At 36.0% G+C, this 21,514-nt stretch overlaps 1 protein-coding gene across 9 annotated transcripts in view; it reads right to left on the bottom strand.

Moving 5' to 3' along the window:
- The window catches only part of RBMS3 (RNA binding motif single stranded interacting protein 3), a 1,359,637-nt gene that overhangs the window by 394,121 nt on the left and 944,002 nt on the right, over window positions 1-21,514 (bottom strand). For all 9 annotated transcript variants that reach the window (XM_047738838.1, XM_047738869.1, XM_047738849.1 and 6 more), the window contains one exon: window positions 13,448-13,539. In XM_047738838.1, the coding sequence (XP_047594794.1) occupies window positions 13,448-13,539 (92 nt within the window). The remainder of the gene's footprint in view (window positions 1-13,447; window positions 13,540-21,514) is intronic.

Genomic DNA, 21,514 nt, shown 5'->3' with positions numbered 1-21,514 from the left:
GATATAAAATCATTCCCAGACACCATAAGGCTAAGCCAGTTCATCACCACTAAACCTGACTTAAAAGAATGCTAAAATAAGTTATTCAAGATGAAATGAAAGGACACTAATTAGTAACATAAAAGCATATGAAAATATAGAAGACACTGATAAAGGGAAGTATACAGTCAAATTCAGAATACTCTAATATTTTAATATGGTGATGTGTTAACCACTTAACTCTAGTATAAAGATTAAAGAACAAAATAATTTAAAATAGTCATAACACAAATATAATAACTTTTTAGTGAAGTTAGTATTAAAAGAGGTAAATTGTGACATCAAAAACATAAAAGGAGGGAAGTAAAGAGTTTTTGTATGTAGTCAAAGTTAAGTTGTTATCAGCATAAAATAAATATCTTATCTCTAAGATGTTTTATGTAAGCTTCATGATAACCATAAAACAAAGACCTATAGTAGAAACACAAAATATAAAGAGAAGGGAATTAAAGTGTACCACTAAAGACAATCATCAACTCACAAAGAAAGGCAGCAAGAAAGGAAGGAAGGAACATGGGAACCACACAACAGCCAGGAAACATTTAAGATGACTTCAGAAGGTCTTTAACTATCAATGATTGCTCTAAATGTAAATGGATTAAATTCTCTAAACAAAAGGCTTAGCATGGCTGACTGGATTAAAATCAAGGTCCAGCTATTTGCTGCCTATAAGAGATTCATTTTCGTTTTAAGGACACACAGAAGCTCAAAATGAGATGATGAAAAAAGATATTCATTGCAAGTGGAAATAAAAAGTGAGCAGGGAGAGCTATACTTATATAAGACAAAATAAAGTTTAAATCAAAATGATAACAAGAGACAAATAAGGTCACTGTATAATGCTAAAGGCATCAATTCATCACGAAGATATAACAAATATGAATAGATATTTAGTTGAGTTAGAACACTTAACTATATTAAGCAAATACTAACAGATCTGAAAGGAGAATACATACAATACAGTAATAGTAGAGTATTTCACTGTCTTACTTTCAACAATGGATAGATCATCTGGACAGAAAATCAATACAGAAACTTTGGATTTAAACTATACCTTAGGTCAAATGGACCTAACAGACATATACAGAATATTCTATCCAACAGCAGCAGTATATATAATTGTTCTCAAGCACTCACAGAACATTCTCCAGGATAGATCATATGACAGGTCACAAAATACATAGAAGCACATTTAAGAAGACTAAAATCATGCTAAGTACCTTTTCCAACCACAATATTATGAAAATAAAAATCAGTAACAGGAGGAAAACAGGAAAATTCACAAATGTGTGAAAATTAAAAAGCATACCAAAACTTACTGGATGCAGCAAAAGCAGTTCTAAGAGACAAGTTTATACTGATAAATGAATGTGTTAGGGAAAAAAAAACTTTAACTTTAAAAAACCTAACTTTACAACTCAGGGAACTAAAAAAGGTAGAATAAAATTAGCCCAGAGACAATACAAGTAAGGAAATAAAAAGAACAGAGCAGATAGATGAAAAAGAAACCAGAAGTACAATAGAAAATATCAACAATACTATGAGCTAACTTTTTTGAAAATATAAACAAACTTGACAAACCTTTAGCTAGACTAAGAAAAAAAGAGAAGACCCAAATAACTAAAATCAGAAATGAAAGAAGGCATATCATACTTGATACCACAGAAACACAAAAGATCATAAGATACTACTGTGAACAATTATATGTCAATAAACTGGATAACCTGGAATAAGTAGATAAATTCCTAGAAACAACCAACCTGACAAGATTGAACACTAATATATATATATATATATATATATATATATATATATATATAAAAGTCACAGAAAGTGGAAAAGAAATAAGTAAAACCATCTCTGTTTACAGACAAAATGGTCTTATATACAGTCAATCCTAAATATTCCACTAAAAAACTATTTAAACTAATAAACAATTTCAATAAAGTTGTAGGATACAAAATCAACATATAGAAATTAGCTTTTCTATACACTAACAATGAATTTCCTGAAAAATAAATAAGGGAAACAATCTCATTCAGAATAGCATCAAAATGAATAAAATACTTAGTAATAAATTTAACCTGGAAGATGAAAGATCTATGGACACTAAAATCTACAACTTTGATGAAAAAACTGAAGAAAACACAAATAAATAAAAGGTTTCCCATGTTCACAAACTGACATAATTAATGTTGCTAAAATATCCATACTACCCAAAGCCATAAATAAATTCAATGCAATCCCCATCAAGATTTCAATGGCAATTTTTGCAAAATAGAAAAAAAAAAAAACAACCCAAGAATCATATGGAACCAGATAAGATTTGTTTTTCTTTCTCAGGAGATTATTTTGACTATTAAGTAATAGCCAAAAAAATCTCCTGAGAAAGAAAAATCTGTAAAAATCACATTTTTTGATTTTAACCATATTACAAAGCTATGGTAATCAAATAGTATAGTAATGGCATCAAAATACATGCACAAACCAGTGAAATAGAATCTAGAGCCCACAAATAAACCCTAGAATTTACAGTCTGATAATCTTTAACAAGGAGCCAAAAATACTCATTGAAGAAAATATCATCTCTTCAATGAATGGTGTTGGGAATATTAGGTAATTACATCCAGAAGAATGATATTGGACTCCTATATTAAATGACTCACAAAATTTAACTTGAAATGGATTAAAGACTTAAACATAAATCTAGAAACCATAAAACTCTTAGAAGAAAATATAAGGAAAATCTCCTTGGCTCTGGTCTTGGCAACAATTTTTTTAATATGACACCAAAAGCACTAGGAGCAAAAGCAAAAAGAAATAGGCGGGACTGCATCAAACTGAAATAGGTTCAACATCACAAAAGAAACAACAAAATGAAAAGACAATCAATAGAATGGGATAGATGGGTTGCAAATGTCATCGATCTACAAAGGGGTTAATATCTAAAATATATAAGCACCTCCTATAATTCGATAGTAAAAGAAAGTTTTAAAAAATTAAAAAATAGGTATAAGAACTGAATAAACATGTTTTTCCAATGAGAACATTAAAATGGCCAACAGGTACCTGAAAAGATACTTGACATCACTAATTATTAGGAAAATGTAAATCAAAAAACCTCCTTGAAATACTACCTCCCATGTTAAAATGGCTATCATGAAAAAGACAAGAGATAACAAGTGCTGGTCAGGATATGGAGAAAAGAGAGTTCTTGTGTACTGTTGGTGGGAATGTAAATTGGTGTATCCACTATGGAAAGCAGCATGGAAGTTCCTCAAAATATTAAGAAAATAGGACTATGATCCTGAAATCCCATTTCTGGATATACATCCAAAGGAAATGAAGACAGAATGGCAAAAAGATATCTCCCTCCATGTTAATTGCAGCATTAGTCACAATACCCAAGGTATAAAAACAACCTAAATGTCCATGTATGAATGAATGGATAAAGAAGATATGGTTTACATATACAATGGAATGTTCTTCAGCTGTGAGAGAAAGGAAATCCTGCCATTTGTGACAACATGGATAGAACTTGAGGACATTTTGCTAGGTAAAATAAGTCATATGGAGAAAGACAAACACTGTGATATCATTTATATGTGGAATATTAAAAAGCTGAATTCACAGAAATACAGTATAATGGTTGTTAGGGGCTGGAGGCAAAGGAAAATGAAATGTTGGTCAAGGATACAAAATACCAGTTATATAAGATGAGTAAGTTCTGGGAATCTAATGTAGAACATGGTGACTATACTTAATATAATATTGCATTATATACACGAAAATTTCTCAGAAGGTAGATCTTAAATGTTCTCACTACAAAAAAAAAAAAAAAGAAGAAGAAGTGGTAATTATGTGAGGTGATCATGGTGTTAACTAATCCTACTGTGATAATCATTTTGCAATATATTAAGTATATCAAACCATCATATTGTATACCTTAAACTGACACAATGCTCTATGTCAATTATATCTCAATAAAGCTGGGTACAAAAAGGAAATCAAATATCCAATCACCAGTAGAGACTAAAGAGAAGCATTTGTAGTTTTACACTTTTCTTGCATAGAACAAGGCTATGGAACCCAATTGGCTTGGGTTCAAAGCTAGCATCGCCATTGACTACCATTGTGAAACTAGGTCATCCCTTGTTTCTTCAATTGTAAAATGGGGATAATAATATCTACCTTGTAGGATCCTAGCAAGGATTAAGTGATATAATAACTATAAACACTTGTTTACTAGCATAAAGCAGGTAGAGTGTACTATTCTAAGTGCAATAAATTGGGCAAGGAAAGACAAATACTATATGATTTCACTTATAGATAAAATCAGACAAACACACAAAACAGTAGGCCCAAGAAAACAGAGAACAAACTGATGATTGCCAGAGGGGAGAGGGCTAGAGGGATGGGCAAAACGGGTGAAGGGCAGTGGGAGGTAAAGGTTTCCAGTTATGGAAAGAATAAGCCATGGGGATGAAAGGGACAGTGTAGAGAATACAGTCAATGGTATTGTAATAATGTCATATGGTGATTGTAATAATGTCATATGGTGATAGAGGATAGCTACACATGTGGTGAGGGGAGCATAACATAAAGAGTTGTCCAAAAAAAAAAAAAAAAAAGAGAGAGAGAGAAAGAGAAAGAGAGTTGCTCAATCACTGTACTGTATACCTGAAACTAGTATAGCATTTTATGTCAACTATACTTCAACTAAAAGAAAAATAAATGTAATTTCCTTTGCCCCGTACATCCTGTTGTCTGTTTCCTTGCCTCTTTTAAGACACTTGACAAAATTTCCACAGCATACCAGTAGTAAATGTAGAAACAAGGTAGATCACATGCCTCAGTACTCAGCAGATTTCTCCGTGCTAGGATGTTAAACTACTAAGAATAAATATATAACATATAATTCTAATGTTATAATTCATTCAGTTTTTCTTTAAGGCACACTTTGAAACAAGATACAAAAAGGATTTAGAGTCAGCTAGCCAGAGAAGCTTCCATCCCCTCTCACAGTATTTTCATAGGGAAGGATAATGGTATGATTATTTTCTTTTTTTATTTCTTTTCTTATTTGTTCACTTATGTAATAGTCCCAGATGGGAGGAGTAATGATTTACCTGACTGGTGAGTTTGAGAGCAAGAACTTAGTAAGGGTGACTCATTTGCTCCCTCCCTTCTCCTTGAGATCCAGCAGACAACACATTCACTATCTTCTTCTAGGTCTAGTGATACAACACACCTTCATCCCTTTTACAGGAGGCCCATACTTCTCTGGCACTCGCTATGACTGGATGGCTAAACTAAATTTGGCGTTCAATATTTAAAGACTCACTTCCTCATAAACCTAAGCCACATTTCCTAATACAGGACTACCAGTAATTGAATCAATAGTTTTGTTTTGTTTTGTTGTTTCAATTTGATGTTCTTTAATTTTCTCAATGGAATCAGAATCTACATGGGACAAAGTAATGCTTTTAATTAGGTCCCTTCAGTCCTCCACAATGGGGACCAGAGACAGGATCTTTTCCTTCCAATTTTAAGAACAAATGATTAAAGCCAAGAATGGAGACCGTTCAGTATTACTTCTTAACAGTATATCAAGAAATGAGCCATTGATTGAGATCACCCTGTGGTCACATTCTGTTCAGAGAGGTAGGATGAAAGAGTTGATATTTCTTGCAAATTGAAGAGAACTTATAGTCCACAGACATCCTGCAGTAAAAAAGTATCTGAACACCTGATAGAGACCTCGATTTACAACACAATTTAAGGCAAATTTTTTCATTGATTTGTGTTTTTGTCAAATGTTAGGAAGGCAGGAAATTCAATTAGAGCACATACCCACCATTTCACCAAAGAGAATGTAGTGGAATCCTTGCAAAAGCACAGGGTAGCACCCACAACCTGATTATGTAAATCATTTTGTAGAAGCTAATACAAATATTTAACTTCAGAGGATTCTGCTTCAAAAACTTCAAATAATTAACAAATAGGATTGAGATCAACCTGACAATTTAAATATTGGGTTTTGTATCACTGCATCCAACATTAGGATTTAAAAAAAGGGGAAAAAAATGAGGTAAGTTGCCATAGCCAACCAAACAGACGCTCACAAATATTTTACAGACCTGTGAAAGACCAACCACTAGTTTTTCTTTTACTGACAACTTCAAAAATCTCCATCATGAGGAAAAATAATATGTGGTGTTTGTGAGAGATGTTCTTCTGTTGGAAATGTCTTTCACAAGAGCATGTGACACAAAGATTCATTTTAGGAAATGACAGAGAGCAAGGTTTTCATTACATGGCATCAGTCATCCAAAAGTAATGAACTGTGCTAAAACCAACATTGGACTGCCACTCTTTAGAATTACAGTTATTTAAAGAACATTTCATGACAGTGGTATAGGGTATCTTGTCATGGATATAAGGAGATCATCTCTTTACATGATGTAAATATGATCTCTTTACATCCACCAGTACAACAGAACAACACAATTTGAAGAAGTTAAGTACTGGAAGAAAGTATTTACTGACTAAATTAGAATTTGGTTCATATGAAAACTTATATTCCGAGAAATGCACCGTTATGATAGATTGAAACCAGAGAACTCCCACAAAAAAAAAAGGAGGAAGTGATTGTGGTGTATTCATCTCTTCCATTATTAAGAAGGTGTGGGATAGAGATGATAACAAAGCACAGACATGTTGGCTCGCTGAAAAGCCTGCTCTATTTTGAATTATTATAGAAAAATTTTTCATAACAATCTCTTATTATGATATTATACTGTAATTTGCTCTCCTCATTTCTTTTTGATCTCTGTTCAAATATTACCTCATCAGAGAGACTCTCCCTGACCACTCTATCTAAAATGCATCTCAGCCCAACCTTCAACCACCATCCTCATCTCCTATATATTTAGTATCCATAACCTCTTTCAATTGTCTTAGAGCCACTTCTTACTAATACATTGTATTTCTTTGTTTATTTTCTGCCTTCCACCAGAAGAATGTAATCTTCATAAAACTGGTTCAATGCTATATCTTTAGCATGTAGAGCAATCTTGTACATAGAAAGCGTTCAACATAAATGTGTTGAAAAACTAAGAGAATGAAAGAGATTTCTACCTAAATGTTAGGCTGTATCTCTTATTCCCTCTGAGACACACTTTGGGATATAGACAAATGATAGTATATAGGCTTCTCTCATCCTTTGATTTTGTTGAAAACAAAACAAAACAAAACAAAACAAACAAACAAACAAAAAAAACACCTGGACATTATTTTTAGGATATTAGCATCCCCAGACAGAATTTTTCCATCATTATATTAAGTATTGATTGAATTTCCCACCCAGTCTCGGGAGGCATGATTACCCCTATTGCCTACTGAATTTGCCTTTGAATGATGCTTCTCTCCTTCCTACACAAGAGCCTCTGAGAAGCTTCCTTGTTTGGCTGAACAAACAAGACCCAACCCCACTATAGTGACCCATGGACATCAAATAACTTGCTCTCATAAACCTAGGGATGATAAAAGCAGAGACTATTAATAGGGCCTTAGATGACAGGAGTCTGGCTGATGAAGTCCAGCATGTGTCTATGCATTCAGAAGAGTTGCTTTGGTTGATAACAAAACACATCATAAGGCTAGTGGTTAAATTTAATTTTTTTTCTAGAATATTCTACAAAGTAGGTCATCATTCATTAACTAAAATTCTTCTACTAGACTATAACTATTAAGGTTATGTACTAACCACTGGGGTAATTTTTTTTTTAAGTTTCTGGTTTTGTTTTCTTTTTTTAAAGATTTTATTTATTAGACTGAGAGAAACAGAGAGGAAGTGAGCACAAGCAGGGGGAACAGCAGGCAGAGAAAGAAGCAGACTTCCTGCTGAGCAGGGAGCCTGATGAGGGACTTGATCCCAAGACCCTGGGATCATGACTTGAGCCAAAGGCAGACTCGTAACTGACTGAGCCACCCATTTCCTTGGGGTAATGTATTTTTTAAAATATTTTATTTATTTATTTATTTATTTATTTATTTGACAGACAGAGATCACAGTAGGCAGAGAGAGTGGGAGTGGGGGGAAGCAGGCTCCTTGCTGAGCAGAAAACCCGATGTGGGTCTCGATCCCAGGACCCTGGGATCATGACCTGAGCCGAAGGCAGAGGCTTTAACCCACTGAGCCACCCAGCCACACCTGATCTTGTGTGGAAAAAAAACCACTCATTTTATTTTATTTTATTTTTTCCTGGAAGAGAACTGCTATTCAGGTTATTGATTTATGGAAGAGAATTCCTTTCCTCTGGTCCCAATATGGTTCTCTGCCATGACATGGGATTTTTGTACTATCCCTGATGTGCTTGACATTCTGTTAGACACTTGGTCTCTTTTGCAATTGCTTAACTTCAATTTATTCTACATATCCCACAGTGAGGTGAATCACCTTTGGTGATTGGAATAGCATCCTTAATAGTAGACCTGAAGAAGCTTTTTGTAAAGGCCCTGAGGAGGCAGTGGCTCCTTCCCTGTGGACTTTTCATCTAGAAAGAGATGTACTCTGTTTACTTGTGTTTGGAATTGACAGACAGAAAGTAAGAAAGAGGCCTGCTAAACTTGAAATAGCTCAGGGCTTGGCTGGTAATAATTGCTAACACAATATATGTAGAGCCATTCCAGAGCCTCCAAATTTCCGTTCAGGAAAACTCAGTTTCTAAAGCTATATAGCCTTTCAGTGAGGCCTCAGTGTGGCCATGGGGAAAAAATGGGCAAGAAAGCCCTCTCTATACGGCAGGCAGGGATTATATGACTGGCAACCAGTGAGAGTACTGCACGGACAAAGCTAGAATTCTATTCCTGCCCCCAGGATTTGGTGTGTGCTAGCAACTGGTTACTTCGGCTTATTTCCCATTCTCTCTGTCCCTGAATGGTGGTTTTCCTTTAGTTTCATGTATCTTATCTTTTTCTCTGCTGTTCTTTACTGTGGGAGTTGGGGCAGATAACTCATCTTTTAAGCTAATGAGTGTTAAGCCATGTGGAGCAACCATGTCTGAGCCTGTTAGGGATGATGACATCACCAGATGTGATTATAGGATAAGGCTCTGAGGTAGGCTCTTTTAGGGAAGGAATAAACGCATGCCACCCAAAATGTATAAATGGAAAGAATGGTGTAATGGATGTTGGACAGCCAAAAAGATGAACTATTCTTAATTTTCTCTACTAGAGGTGAGGAAGCTAAATTATGCATAATCCCAGACTCTTTTGCAGCTAAGGGGGCAACCATATGACTCAATTTGGGCCATTATGGTATAAATAGTTGGGTCTACGTTAATATTCTGGGAAAGCTTTTATTTTATTATTATTATTATTATTATTATTTTTCAAGAGTTTATTTACTTATTTAACAGAAAGAACAAGAGAGCACAAGCAGGTGGAACAGTAGAGAAAGAGGGAGAAGCAGACTCCCCACTGTGCAGAGAGCCCTATGCGGGGCTCAATCCCAGGACCCTGAGATCATGACCTGAGCAGAAGGCAGGTGCCTAACCAGCTGAGCCACCCCGGCACCTCTCTGGAATGCCTTTTAAAAGGACAGAATCAGCCAGAACGATCCATCAGCTTCAGCTTCAGCTTCAGATTCCTTTGTCCTTTTGTTTTTCCTGGCTAAGATGGGGATATCCTATATAGGCCTTAGAAACAACATAAAGGTACAGATGAAAGCCACCCATAATGAATGGCAGAGAAGCCTTGATCCTTGAGGGTGTACCAAAGCATTTGCCCTTCGCTGCCTATCTATGACCTTCTTATTGATAAGAAAATAAACCCCTACAAGGTAAAGTGATTCTTAGCTGGTTTCTCTTCAGCTCTTTTCTTTTTATGCTTACTGAGACTCATTCCTCAGCCAAATGATTTTCTTCTCAATACTTTGAGGTTGGCAAGAACCATAACAGCCAATATTCTTAATCCAGAGCAATCCAGTAGCAATCCCAGGAGATAGACCAAACATAAAGATTCAGAATAAGAGAGGTTTTATTCAACTTGATTCTCCAACACCTAGCACAGTGCCTGACGCTTAGCATGTAATAAAAATGTTTATTGATATTATTTATTATATTTCTCAAGAGACTGTTTTGTAATGACACACCACTTAAAGCAAGTGTTAGAATTTATAGAAGTTTCAGTAACAACTTTGAATTTAATGAGTAACAACATTCATTGAATAGTTAACATTTATTGACTTCTTGGTATAACTAAGCACTATCCTAAATTCTTTATGTATTTTTTTAAATTTAATTCTGACAGACATCGTTAGTCCCATAACCTGAGTATTATTATTAGAGAGTTTAAGAGATATTTAAGTAACTTAGCCAAGGCCACACATCCAGGTGGTATCAGAGCCAAAATTCAAGGCCAAGTTTCTCTCTCTCCAAACCTACACTCTTAACCACTATGCATTACTAAAATATTCTAAATCTGCTCTCCTCAAAGAAACATTTCCTTTGATCCCTAAAAACTCTTTTTGACAGAACAGCAAGTATACAGAAAATGTTAGTCTGTATTAATGGTTATACATTATTAATCAATTACCACTTACTGGATGATTTATTGTTTGATTCTTCTTAGTTGACAAATCAGTTGAATTTTTCATATGCACACATTGGAATAAGTTCGCTAGAGTGATTCCCTTGGAGAGCTTCATGTTCATTCCAGGTTGCTATTGGGAACCCAGATTATTTGTCGCATTTTTGCTTTAAAATCCTGGAGTCTTTAAAATGTAGCACCACAACCTACATCGTAGGATATTGATAAGAACAAGGATGCAGGAGGTGATTCAGTAGATACTTAAATGACAAAAAATATAGTGCAAGTTTCACACACCCTGCAGACTGCAGGTTTATATGATAATAAATTATAGTTATTACCAGGCCAGAGCGGGGGGGAAGGCCATGAAATCCAATAGCTCAGTGAGAAATCTGCTAATACAGGTGGTCAAGCTTGTCCCATTTCATTGTCAAAGGGACGCTATTTATTTGCTTCTGGGTAGTTAAATTACAGAGCTATTTACTGCTGAAAGTTTTCTAGTACGCAGATGTGTGTCTAAAGCTCTGGGCTTTCAATTCAAAGTCTGTGAGAAGAAAAAGAAGAAGAATTTACTCCACAGACAGCATAACTGATAAAGTAGAAATCTTTCAGCAACTCCAGAAATAAAGTAAGTGCCTGCAAACATTTTGGTTAGAATCTCCTCACATTGTACATTGTGCAGTGTATGTTGGGCGTGGGCTAAGGATAAAAATGCTGTCTATAATGAAAAACAGTTTTTAGAAGCTCTTTAAATATATTTCCTTTGATAGCCTCCTATTTAGGTGAGAGGTCAGTGATTGGTGTACATGTTATGTGTGTGAGTGTGTGTGTGTGTATGTGCATGTATGAGAGAGTGAGATGGACAGTGATTCCTTGTGTACCAGAATGCTCAGACACAGAGAAAAAAGTCATAATCACTCCTCAGTAGTTTTAAAATCAATGCCAACTTTCTTTGCCTGTTGTGCAAGATGATAGTGATTTTAACCCAACAAGTAAAACTACACATATATTATTTTTTTCTCAGAACATTTGAAACGGTCAAGATTGCATACCCTGTATTCATGATTTCCAAACTACCACAACCTAGCAATTTCCAAAACTCGTTAGTCCATCAATAAAATAAATCAAAGATATTCTAATAATAACTTTTATAAGCATTTTTATTATGATTTTCCTGTCAGTTGTCTTTCAATCCAATTTCAAATTTTTTATTTTGCATATACTGAGCAACTATATTTTACCATTTGTTTCCTAGACCTAATGCCTGCTTAAGTTGCCAGGTAACTTGACTCTTGCCAAGTGACCTTTAAACCAAGACATGTAGATAATTTCCTTATTAATTATAAATATTAACTTCATCACTCTTAGTTCATTACCAAATTCAAAGCTTCCAGGCACAGTCTTGATGAGGAATGCATTACATAGCTGAAAGAATTCAGATTCTAATATATATATAGCCTTGAAAACAACCAACGTATCATAAAGGGCAATGAGTTCACCGAAGTAATCTTTGTGGGAAGTGACCCACAACCAAAGATTAATAGATATGAGTGGTATCAGTTTGCTAAAAGACACAGAAGATGAAGAAAACCAAACATCCCACCTCTGGCTATCTCAGGTTGAAATTGGAAAATATTGTCAGGGAATGTTTGCAACCATAACAAAATTCAAATGACTGAAGGTTTGATGACTTGGTTGCTATATCACTCAGTTCTTAGGGGAATAGTTAAGGGTAAGAGTATACATGAAGATGGCCCAAATGCATTAAGTCTGAATTTCAAGATCTGTTGGCTCTTCTACCTAACTTTTGAGAATCCAGAGACAAACAAATTTAGTAAGAGTAATCAGAAAATTATTTAAAAATATATTTGCATGTGATCAAATCCAAAATGACCATTAACTTAAAGCAGAAATGTATCAAGCACCTATATGCCATAAACGTTTTTCTTAGACTTTTTATTTGAAACTAATCATACATTTATATCAAGTTGCAAAGCTAGCATAAAGAGATCACATGTACCCTTCACCCAGTTTCCTCAAAGTTTGGATCTTACATAATTATAGTAAAATATCAAAACCAGGAAGTTGATACTGATATGCATGTATAGTTCCACACCATTTTATCACATGTGTAGATTCTTGTAACTGCCACTACAGTCAAAATTCAAAACTATTTAAAATGCTCTGATTTATTTTCTTGAATATAAAAATGCATTATGACTTCAGATAGAAAGCTCTGAACTACTTGTACTACATAACAACAAATGAGTATTGGAAGTTATTAATATCAAGGAGATTATCACCTAGTAAAACTATTTGTAAAGGCCAAAGTGAAATTCTAGCAATACAGACAATGTATGTTTTGGTTAAACTCATTTTCCTGCATAAATCATACAACTTCATTATTCAGCCTTCATCTCTCCCCAACATGAGAGTGAACAGTTTTGGAGCACAGTTTACCAATGACAACTTGCTGAGAATCAGACTACTTCCAAACAGTTTACTTGTGAAAGCCCTAGACACACATACACACACACTCTTTTCAGGCATAACAGAGCACTTCAGAAGTGCCCTTAAAGCACTAATGAGTTCACCAAAACAAAAGAGCTTATTAATAAATATACACAGAAATATACACAGAAAACAATGAAATAAACCAGCCAGGTTCTTCCAAGCCAAAGCTATTAGAAGGTTTCTTGTTTTCCCTACCAAGTAAATATAATCCAAATCATTGCGATCTCCAATTCTGATTCTGCTCACAATAATGGAGAAATAGAAGATCACAAAAGAAAAAACATCTGAACCCCAGTCTTACCTTGGCCATCTGTGCCTGCACGCCATTTGCCTTGAGAGATGCTACTGCTTTCTGTGCAGCTGCAGGACTGTCAAAATCTACGAAACCATAACCTGTGAAAACACAAAAGCACTTGTTAGTACCACATCTCTCTCCTACCAGTGGAAGGGGTGTTTGCGGTCACACTTGCATTCATAACTCTTGGAATAACCACGAAGGCTCTCAACTGATTGGCCTTAACATGTCAAGAAAGATACTGCAATATCATTAAATACAAAATTGTAATTCTCTTATTTATCTGGAGATTGCTTTGGAGATTGGGTATGGTGATCTGATTTGGGCTAATTTGATCAGTAAGGTAATATATTATTTAACCAGAATCTTCTTTCTTTGGTGAATTTGCTACAAAAATGAGGAGCACAAACTGCTGAAAAATACAAAGAAGTCTATGTCTAAAGTTAATTTTCAAAACTTAAAAAAAAAAAAAAAACTGATGTTAGAGGAACAAGATAGTGGAGGAGTAGGAGACCTAAATATCATCAGGTCCCAGGACTTCAGCTAGATAGTTATCAACCATTCTGAACACCTAAAGACTCAACAGGAAATCGAAGAGAAGAAGACCAGCAATTCTAGGAACAGAAAAGCAACCACTTTCTGGAAGGTAGGGCATGCAGAGAAGTGAATCTGAGACAACATACAGGAAGACAGATCACAGGGGAGGGCCCAGCTCCCAGCAAGCAGTAGAGCAGTGGAGCACAAAATTAGAACTTTCAGAAGTCTCCTCTGCTGAGGGATGTCTCTCCATTGGCTAAGCAGGGCGTGGAATCCTCACTGGGACAGTGTGGTCTCAGGACCCATGGGGTCACACAAAGACTGGGGGTGCCTGAGTGTGGCAGGGCTCTCAGGTATCAGAGCAGGAAAGCTGGCTGCAGAACCAGAGCTAAGGAAGGGGCTCTCTGTTCAGGGTTATCTTAAACTGTGATCCATGGCACAGTCCGACCACTGCTCTTTGAGCAGAGACCCCACAAGTGGCAGATCCAGGGAGACTCCTCCTTCCTCCTCCGGGAGGAGTGGCATGGGAGTGCACTGCAGCAATTGGCTGGGTTTGGAGACTCCAAAAGGCGCCATGCACCAGAAACAGAAATAATCAGTCACAGGCTAGGTAGTACAGAGTGCGGCCGGAAACCAGACAGATGGGAGGAATTGACTGCTTTTCTCTGAGGGTGCACTGAGGGGCAGGGCCCTGTGCTTTTGGCTCATCTAAGCCAGAGATTGGGAGGCCACCATTTTCATTCTCCTCCTCCAAAGATGTATGGAAAGCATTCAGGGAACAAAAGCTCCCAAGAGCAAACCCAAGCAGATTACTTAGCCAGTCCCCCAGTTAGGGTGGAGATATTTGAGAATCACTGCAACAGGTGCCTCCCCTAGAAGATCAGTTAGAGCATCCAGCCAAGACCAAGTTCACCAGTCAATGAGAACTGCAGAACTCCAGAGCTAGGGAAAGCAACACATAGAACTCATAGCTTTTTCCTCAAGAGTCCTTAGTCTTCCAAAGTTAAATTTTTTTAATTTTCTTTCATTTTTTCTTTCTCTTTTTTCTTTTTTTTTAAATTTTCCTTCTTTCTATTTTAAACATCTTATGTTATCAATACTTTTTTTTAAATTTCTTTTTTAATTTTCATTTTCACATTCATATTGTATCCCTTCATTGTACTTAAACTTATTTTTTTGCATATATAAAAGTTTTTCTTTCTTTAAAAGTTTGGGATACAGTTTCTTCTAACAGACCAAATATATCCCTAAATCTACTATATGACTTTATTCTAGTCTCCTGCCTGATCACATTCTCCCTGCCCCCTTTTCTCTTAATTTTTTCTTTCTTTTTTCAACAAACATCTTATCTTATCAATTCCTTTTAAAATCTTTTTTTTAAATTTTCATCTTTGCAGTCATATTCCATCCCTTCATTGTATTTACCCTTATTTTTATATATATATAAATTTTTCTTTCTTTAAAATTTTGGGAGGCAGTTTCTTCTAACAGACCACAATATAAACCAAATCTAGTGTATGGCTCTATTTTATTCACCAGCCTGATCATATTCTTTTCTTCTTCTTTTTTTTTTTCCCCCTTTCTCCCATTCCCTCCATCCCCCCTACCCCCAGTTGCAGGTCTCTTCTAATTTGTTTAGCGTATATATTTCTGGGGTCATTGTTATCCTTTTAGCATTGTATTTCCTCATTCATCTAGTCTTCTCTGGACAAAATCACAAAATGGAAAAACTCACCTCAAGAAATAAAAAAGAGCAAGAGGCAGTACCAATTGCCAGGGACCTAATCAATACAGACAAGAGTAAATTGTTGGAACTAGAGTTCAGAATGATGATTATAAAGATATTAGCTGGGCTTGAAAAAAATAGAGGATACTAGAGAATCCCTTTGTGGAGAAATAAAAGAACTAAAATCTAACCAAGTTGAAATTTTAAAAAGGCTATAAATGAGATGCAGTAAAAAATAGAAGCTCTTAGTGCTGGGATGCATGAGGCAGAAGAGAGAATTAGTGATATATAAGACCAAATAATGGAGAATAAAGAAGCTGAGCAAAAGAGAGACAAATAACTACTGGACCAGGAAGGGAGAATTCAAGAAATAAGTGATACCATAACATGAAACACTATTAGAATAATTGGAATCCCAGAAGAAGAAAGAGAGAGGGGGGCAGAAGGTATATTGGAGCAAATTATAGTAGAGAATTTCCCTAATTTGGCAAAGGTAATAAGCATCAAAATCCAGGAGGCATAGAGAACTCCCCTCAAAACCAATAAAAATAAGGTCAACACCCTATCATCTAATAGTAAAACTTACAATTCTTAGTGACAAAGAGAAAATTAAGAAAGCAGCTTGGGACAAGAAGTCTGTGACATACAATGGTAGAAATATTAGACTGGCAGCAGACCTATCCACAGAGATCTGGCAGGCCAGAAAGTACTGGCACGATATAGTCAGAACACTAAACGAGAAAAATATGCAGCCAAGAATACTATATCCAGCTAGGTTGTCATTGAAAATAGAAGGAGAGACAAAAAGCTTCCAAGACAAAAACTAAAAGAATTTGCAAATACCAAAACAGCCCTAAAGGAAATATTGAAAGGGGTCTTGTAAGCAAAGACAGAGCCTAAAAGCGACATAGATCAGACAGGAAGAGAGACAATATACAGTTAACAGTCACCTTACAGGTAATACAATGGCACTAAATTCATATCTTTGAAAAATTACCCTGAATGTAAATGGGCTAAATGTCCCAATCAAAAGACACAAGGTATCAGAATGGATAAGAAAAAATAAAACCCATTAATATATTGTGTGCAAGAGACTCATCTTAGAGCCAAAGACATCTCCAAATTTAAAGTAAGGGGTGAAAAACCATTTAGCACTCTAATGGACATCAAAAGAAAGCTGAGGTAATAATCCTTGTATCAAACAAATTACATTTTAAACCAAAGACTATAATAAGAGATGAGGAAGGACACTATATCATACTTAAAGGGTCTGTCCAACAAGAAGATCTAACAATTTTAAATATCTATGCCCCTAACATGGGAGCAGCCAATTGTATAAACCAATTAAAAACAAAATCAAAGAAACACATGGATAATAATACAATAATATTAGCAGACTTTAACACCCCACTCACTAAAATGGACAGATCATCTAAGCAAAAGATCAATAAGGAAATAAAGGCTTTAAATGACACACTAGACCAGATGGACATCACAGGTATATTCAAAGCCTTCCAACCCAAACCAACAGAATGCAGGTTCTTCTCTAATGTGCATGGAACATTCTCCAGAATAGATCATATCCTGGGTAACAAATCAATTCTGAACTGGTACCAAAAGGTTGGGATCATTCCCTGTGTATTTTCAGACCACAGTGCTTTGAAACTTGAACTCAATGACAAGAGGAAAGTTGGAACAAACTCAAATACATGGAGGCTAAAGAACATCCTACTAAAGAATGAATGGGTCAACCAGGAAATTAAAGAGGAATTGAAAAAATTCATGGAAACAAGTGAAAATGAAAACACAACTGTTCAAAATCATTGGGATGCAAAAAAGGACCCCTTTCAATATTTCCTGTAGGGTTGGTTTGGTGTTTATGAATTCTAAGAGGAAAATATGTAGCAATACAAGCCTTTCTCAAGAAACAAGAAAGGTCTCAAATACACAACTTAACCCTACACTTACAGGAGTTGGAGAAAGAATAGCAAAGGAAGCCTAAACTCAGCAGGAGATGAGAAATAATAAAGATCAGAGTAGAAATCAATGAAATAGAAACCAAAAGAACAGTAGAACAGATCAATGAAACTAGGAGCTGGTTCTTTGAAAGAATGAATAAGATTGATAAACCCTAAGCCATATTTATCCAAAAGAAAAGAGAAAGGACCCAAATTAACAAAGTCATGGTGAAAGAGGAGAGATCACAACCAACACCAAAGAAATACAAACAATTATAAGAACATATTACGAGCAACTATACACCAGCAAATTAGACAATCTGGAAGAAATGGATGCATTCCTATGACATGTAAACTACCAAAACTGAATGAGGAAGAAATAGAAAACCTGGACATACCCATAACTCGTTAGGAGATTGAAGCAGTCATCAAAAATCTCCCAACAAACAAGAGCCCAGGGCCAGATGGCTTCCCCGAGGAATTCTACCAAATGTTTAAAGAAAAATTAATACCTATTCCCCTGAAACTGTCCCCAAAAAATAGAAATGGAAGGAAAACTTCCAAACTCATTTTATGAGGCCAGCATTACCTTGATCCCAAAACCAGGCAAAGACCCCATCAAAAAAGAGAATTACAGACCAATATCCCTGATGAACACAGATGCAAAAATTCTCACCAAAATACTAGCCAATAGGATCCAACAGTACATTAAAGGGATTATTATTAAAGGGATTGTTCACCACATAGGATTTATTCCTGGGCTGCAAGTTTGGTTCAACATCCTCAAATCAATCAACGTGATATAATACATTAATAAAAGAACAAGTACCATATGATATTCTCAATAGATGCAGAAAAAGCATTTGACAAAGTACAGCATCCTTTCTTGATCAAAACTCTTCACAGTATAGGGATAGAGGGTATATACCTCAATATCATAAAAGCCATCTATGAAAAACCCACAGCAAATATTCTCAATGGGAAAAAACTGAGAGCTTTCCCCTTAAGTTCAGGGACATGGCAGGGCTGTCCACTATTATCACTCTTACTCAACATAGTACTAGAAGTCCTAGCCTTAGCAATCAGACAACAAAAAGAAATTAAAGGCATCCAAATCGGCAAAGAAGTCAAATACTCACTCCTTGCAGATGATATGATAATTTATCTGGAAAATCCAAAAGATTCCACTCCAAAACTTATAGAACTCATACAGGAATTCAGTAAAGTGTCAGGATATAAAATCAATGCACAGAAATCAGTTGCATTTACGTACACCAACAAGATAGAAGAAAGAGAAATTAAGGAGTCAATCCCATTTACAATTGCACCCAAAACCAAAAGATAGCTAGGAATAAATCTAACCAAGGAGCCAAAGAATCCATATTCAGAAAACTATAAAGTACTCATGAAAGGAATTGAGGAAGACACAAAGAAATGGAAAAACATTCCATGCTCATGGATTGGAAGAACAAATATTATGAAAATGTCTATGCTACCTAAAGCATTCTGTACATTTAATGCAATCCCTATCAAAATACCATAAGCTTTTTTCAAGGAAATGGAACAAATAATCCTAAAATTTATATGGAACTGTAAAAGATCCCACATAGCCAGAGGAATGTTGCAAAAGCAAAACAAAGCTGGTGGCATCACAATTCCGGACTTGAAGTTCTATTACAAATCTATTATCATCAAGACAGTATAGTACTGGCAGAAAAACAGACACATAGATCAATGGAACAGAGTAGAGTCCAGAAATGGACCCTCAACTCCATGGTCAACTAATCTTTGACAAAGCAGAAAAGAAATGTCCGATGGAAAAAAGGCAGTCTCTTCAACAAACGGTGTTGGGAAAATTGGACCGCCACATGCAGAAGAATGACACTGGACCATTTCCTTGCACCATGCACAAAAGTAGACTCAAACTGGATGAAAGACCTCAATGTGGAACAGGAATCTATCAAAATCCTTGAGGAGAACACAGTCAGCAACTTCTTCGACCTCAGCCATGGCAACTTCTTCCTAGAAACATAGCCAAAGGCAATGGAAGCAAGGACAAAAGTGAACTACTTGGGACTCCATCAAGATGAAAAGCGTTTGCACAGCAAAGGAAACAGTCAACCAAAAGACAACCTACAGAGTAGAAGATATTTGCAAATGACATATCAGATAAAGGGCTAGTATTCAGAATCTATAAAGAACTTATCAAACTCAACACCCAAAGAACAAATAATCTAATCAAGAAATGGGCAGAAGACATGAACAGACATTTCTGCAGAGAAGACATCCAAATGGCCAATGGACACATGAAAAAGTCCTCAACATCACTGGGCATCAGGGAAATACAAATCAAATCCACAGTGAGATACCACCTCACATCAGTCAGAATGGCTAAAAAAAGTCAGTAAACAACAGATGTTGGCAAGAATGCAGAGAAGGGGGAACCCTCCTACACTCTTGGTGGGAATGCAAGCCGGTACAGCCACTTTGGAAAATAGTATGGAGGTTCCTCAAAAAGTTGAAAATAGAGCTACCCTATGACTCATCAATTGCACTACTGTGTATTTATTTGCCCCCAAAGATACAAATGTAGTGATCTGAAGGGGCACACATACTCCAATGTTTATAGCAGCAATGTCCACAATAGCCAAACTATAGATAGAGCCTAGATGTCCATCGACAGATGAATGGATAAAGAAGATGTAGTGTGTGTGTGTGTGTGTGTGTGTGTGTGTGTGTGTGTGTGTGTAATGGAATATTATGCAGCAATCAAAAAGATGAAATCCTGCCATTTGCAATGACATGGATGGAACTAGAGGGTATTATGCTAAGCAAAATAAGTCAGTGAGAGAGGGACAATTATCATATGATCCCACTGATTTGAGGAATTTGAAAAACAAGACAGAGGATCATAAGGAAAGGGAAGGAAAAATGAAACAAGTCAAAACCAGAGAGGGAGATAAACCTTAAGAGACTCTTGGTCCCACAAACAAACTGAGGGTTGCTAGAATGGAGAGAGGTGGGAGGGATGGGGTGGTGGGGTGAAGGACATTGGGGAGGGTATGTGCTATGGTGAGTGCTGTGAATTGTGTAAGACTGATGAATCACAGAACTGTACCCCCGAAACAAATAATGCATTATATGTTAATTAAAAAAGAAAGACCTAATAACAGTGGTCCCTTATATAAGCGATGGGTCAAATCATGCCTGCTCCTTAGTCCTTGGTTATTTGCAATTTCCCTGTGTAGGAAAGAATGAGTCAATGAAGATGGGGCATCAGACTCCAGGGATCAGAAGCAGCTTAACCATTTGGGAGCTTGTGAGAAATGCAGAATCCTAAATGTATTGAGTTGGAAATGTGCATTTCTGGATGATCCCTAGGAGATACAAATGCCTATTCAAGTTTGAGGAGAGGTGAGCCCGAGCAGGTGCTGACCCCTGATTTGAGTAATTCTAGGGAGTTTATTCTAGCTTTTGTGCTGAAGAAAGGGCATTTGTGGGGTAAATATGGGCCAGTTGAATAAAACTTCTCTGTGATGAGATGAGGGACGGGAGAAAAAAAGCTGATGTTAATAAAAGCCTTGATAGAACTCAGAGTTATCACCAACAACCTCAACAGGTCCTGGAACACAGTACACATCTGATACATAGATGCACGTCAACTGTGTGAATGAATAAATGTTGTGAATGAGAGTTAAGGTCTGAAACTAGTTCTCATTCATACCTAAGCTCCTGTTAGTGCACCACAGGACCTCATCTCACTTGGTGATAATGTCTTAGATAAATTATTTTAACTCTTAAGTTATATGTGCTAGAGTAATTAAATAAATACTCAAAACTTCTTTTAAAAAT

Source organism: Lutra lutra, chromosome 1 (assembly GCF_902655055.1).
Source record: "Lutra lutra chromosome 1, mLutLut1.2, whole genome shotgun sequence".
NCBI classification, from domain to species: Eukaryota; Metazoa; Chordata; class Mammalia; order Carnivora; family Mustelidae; genus Lutra; species Lutra lutra.
This window is presented reverse-complemented; position numbering and strand designations above follow the sequence as displayed.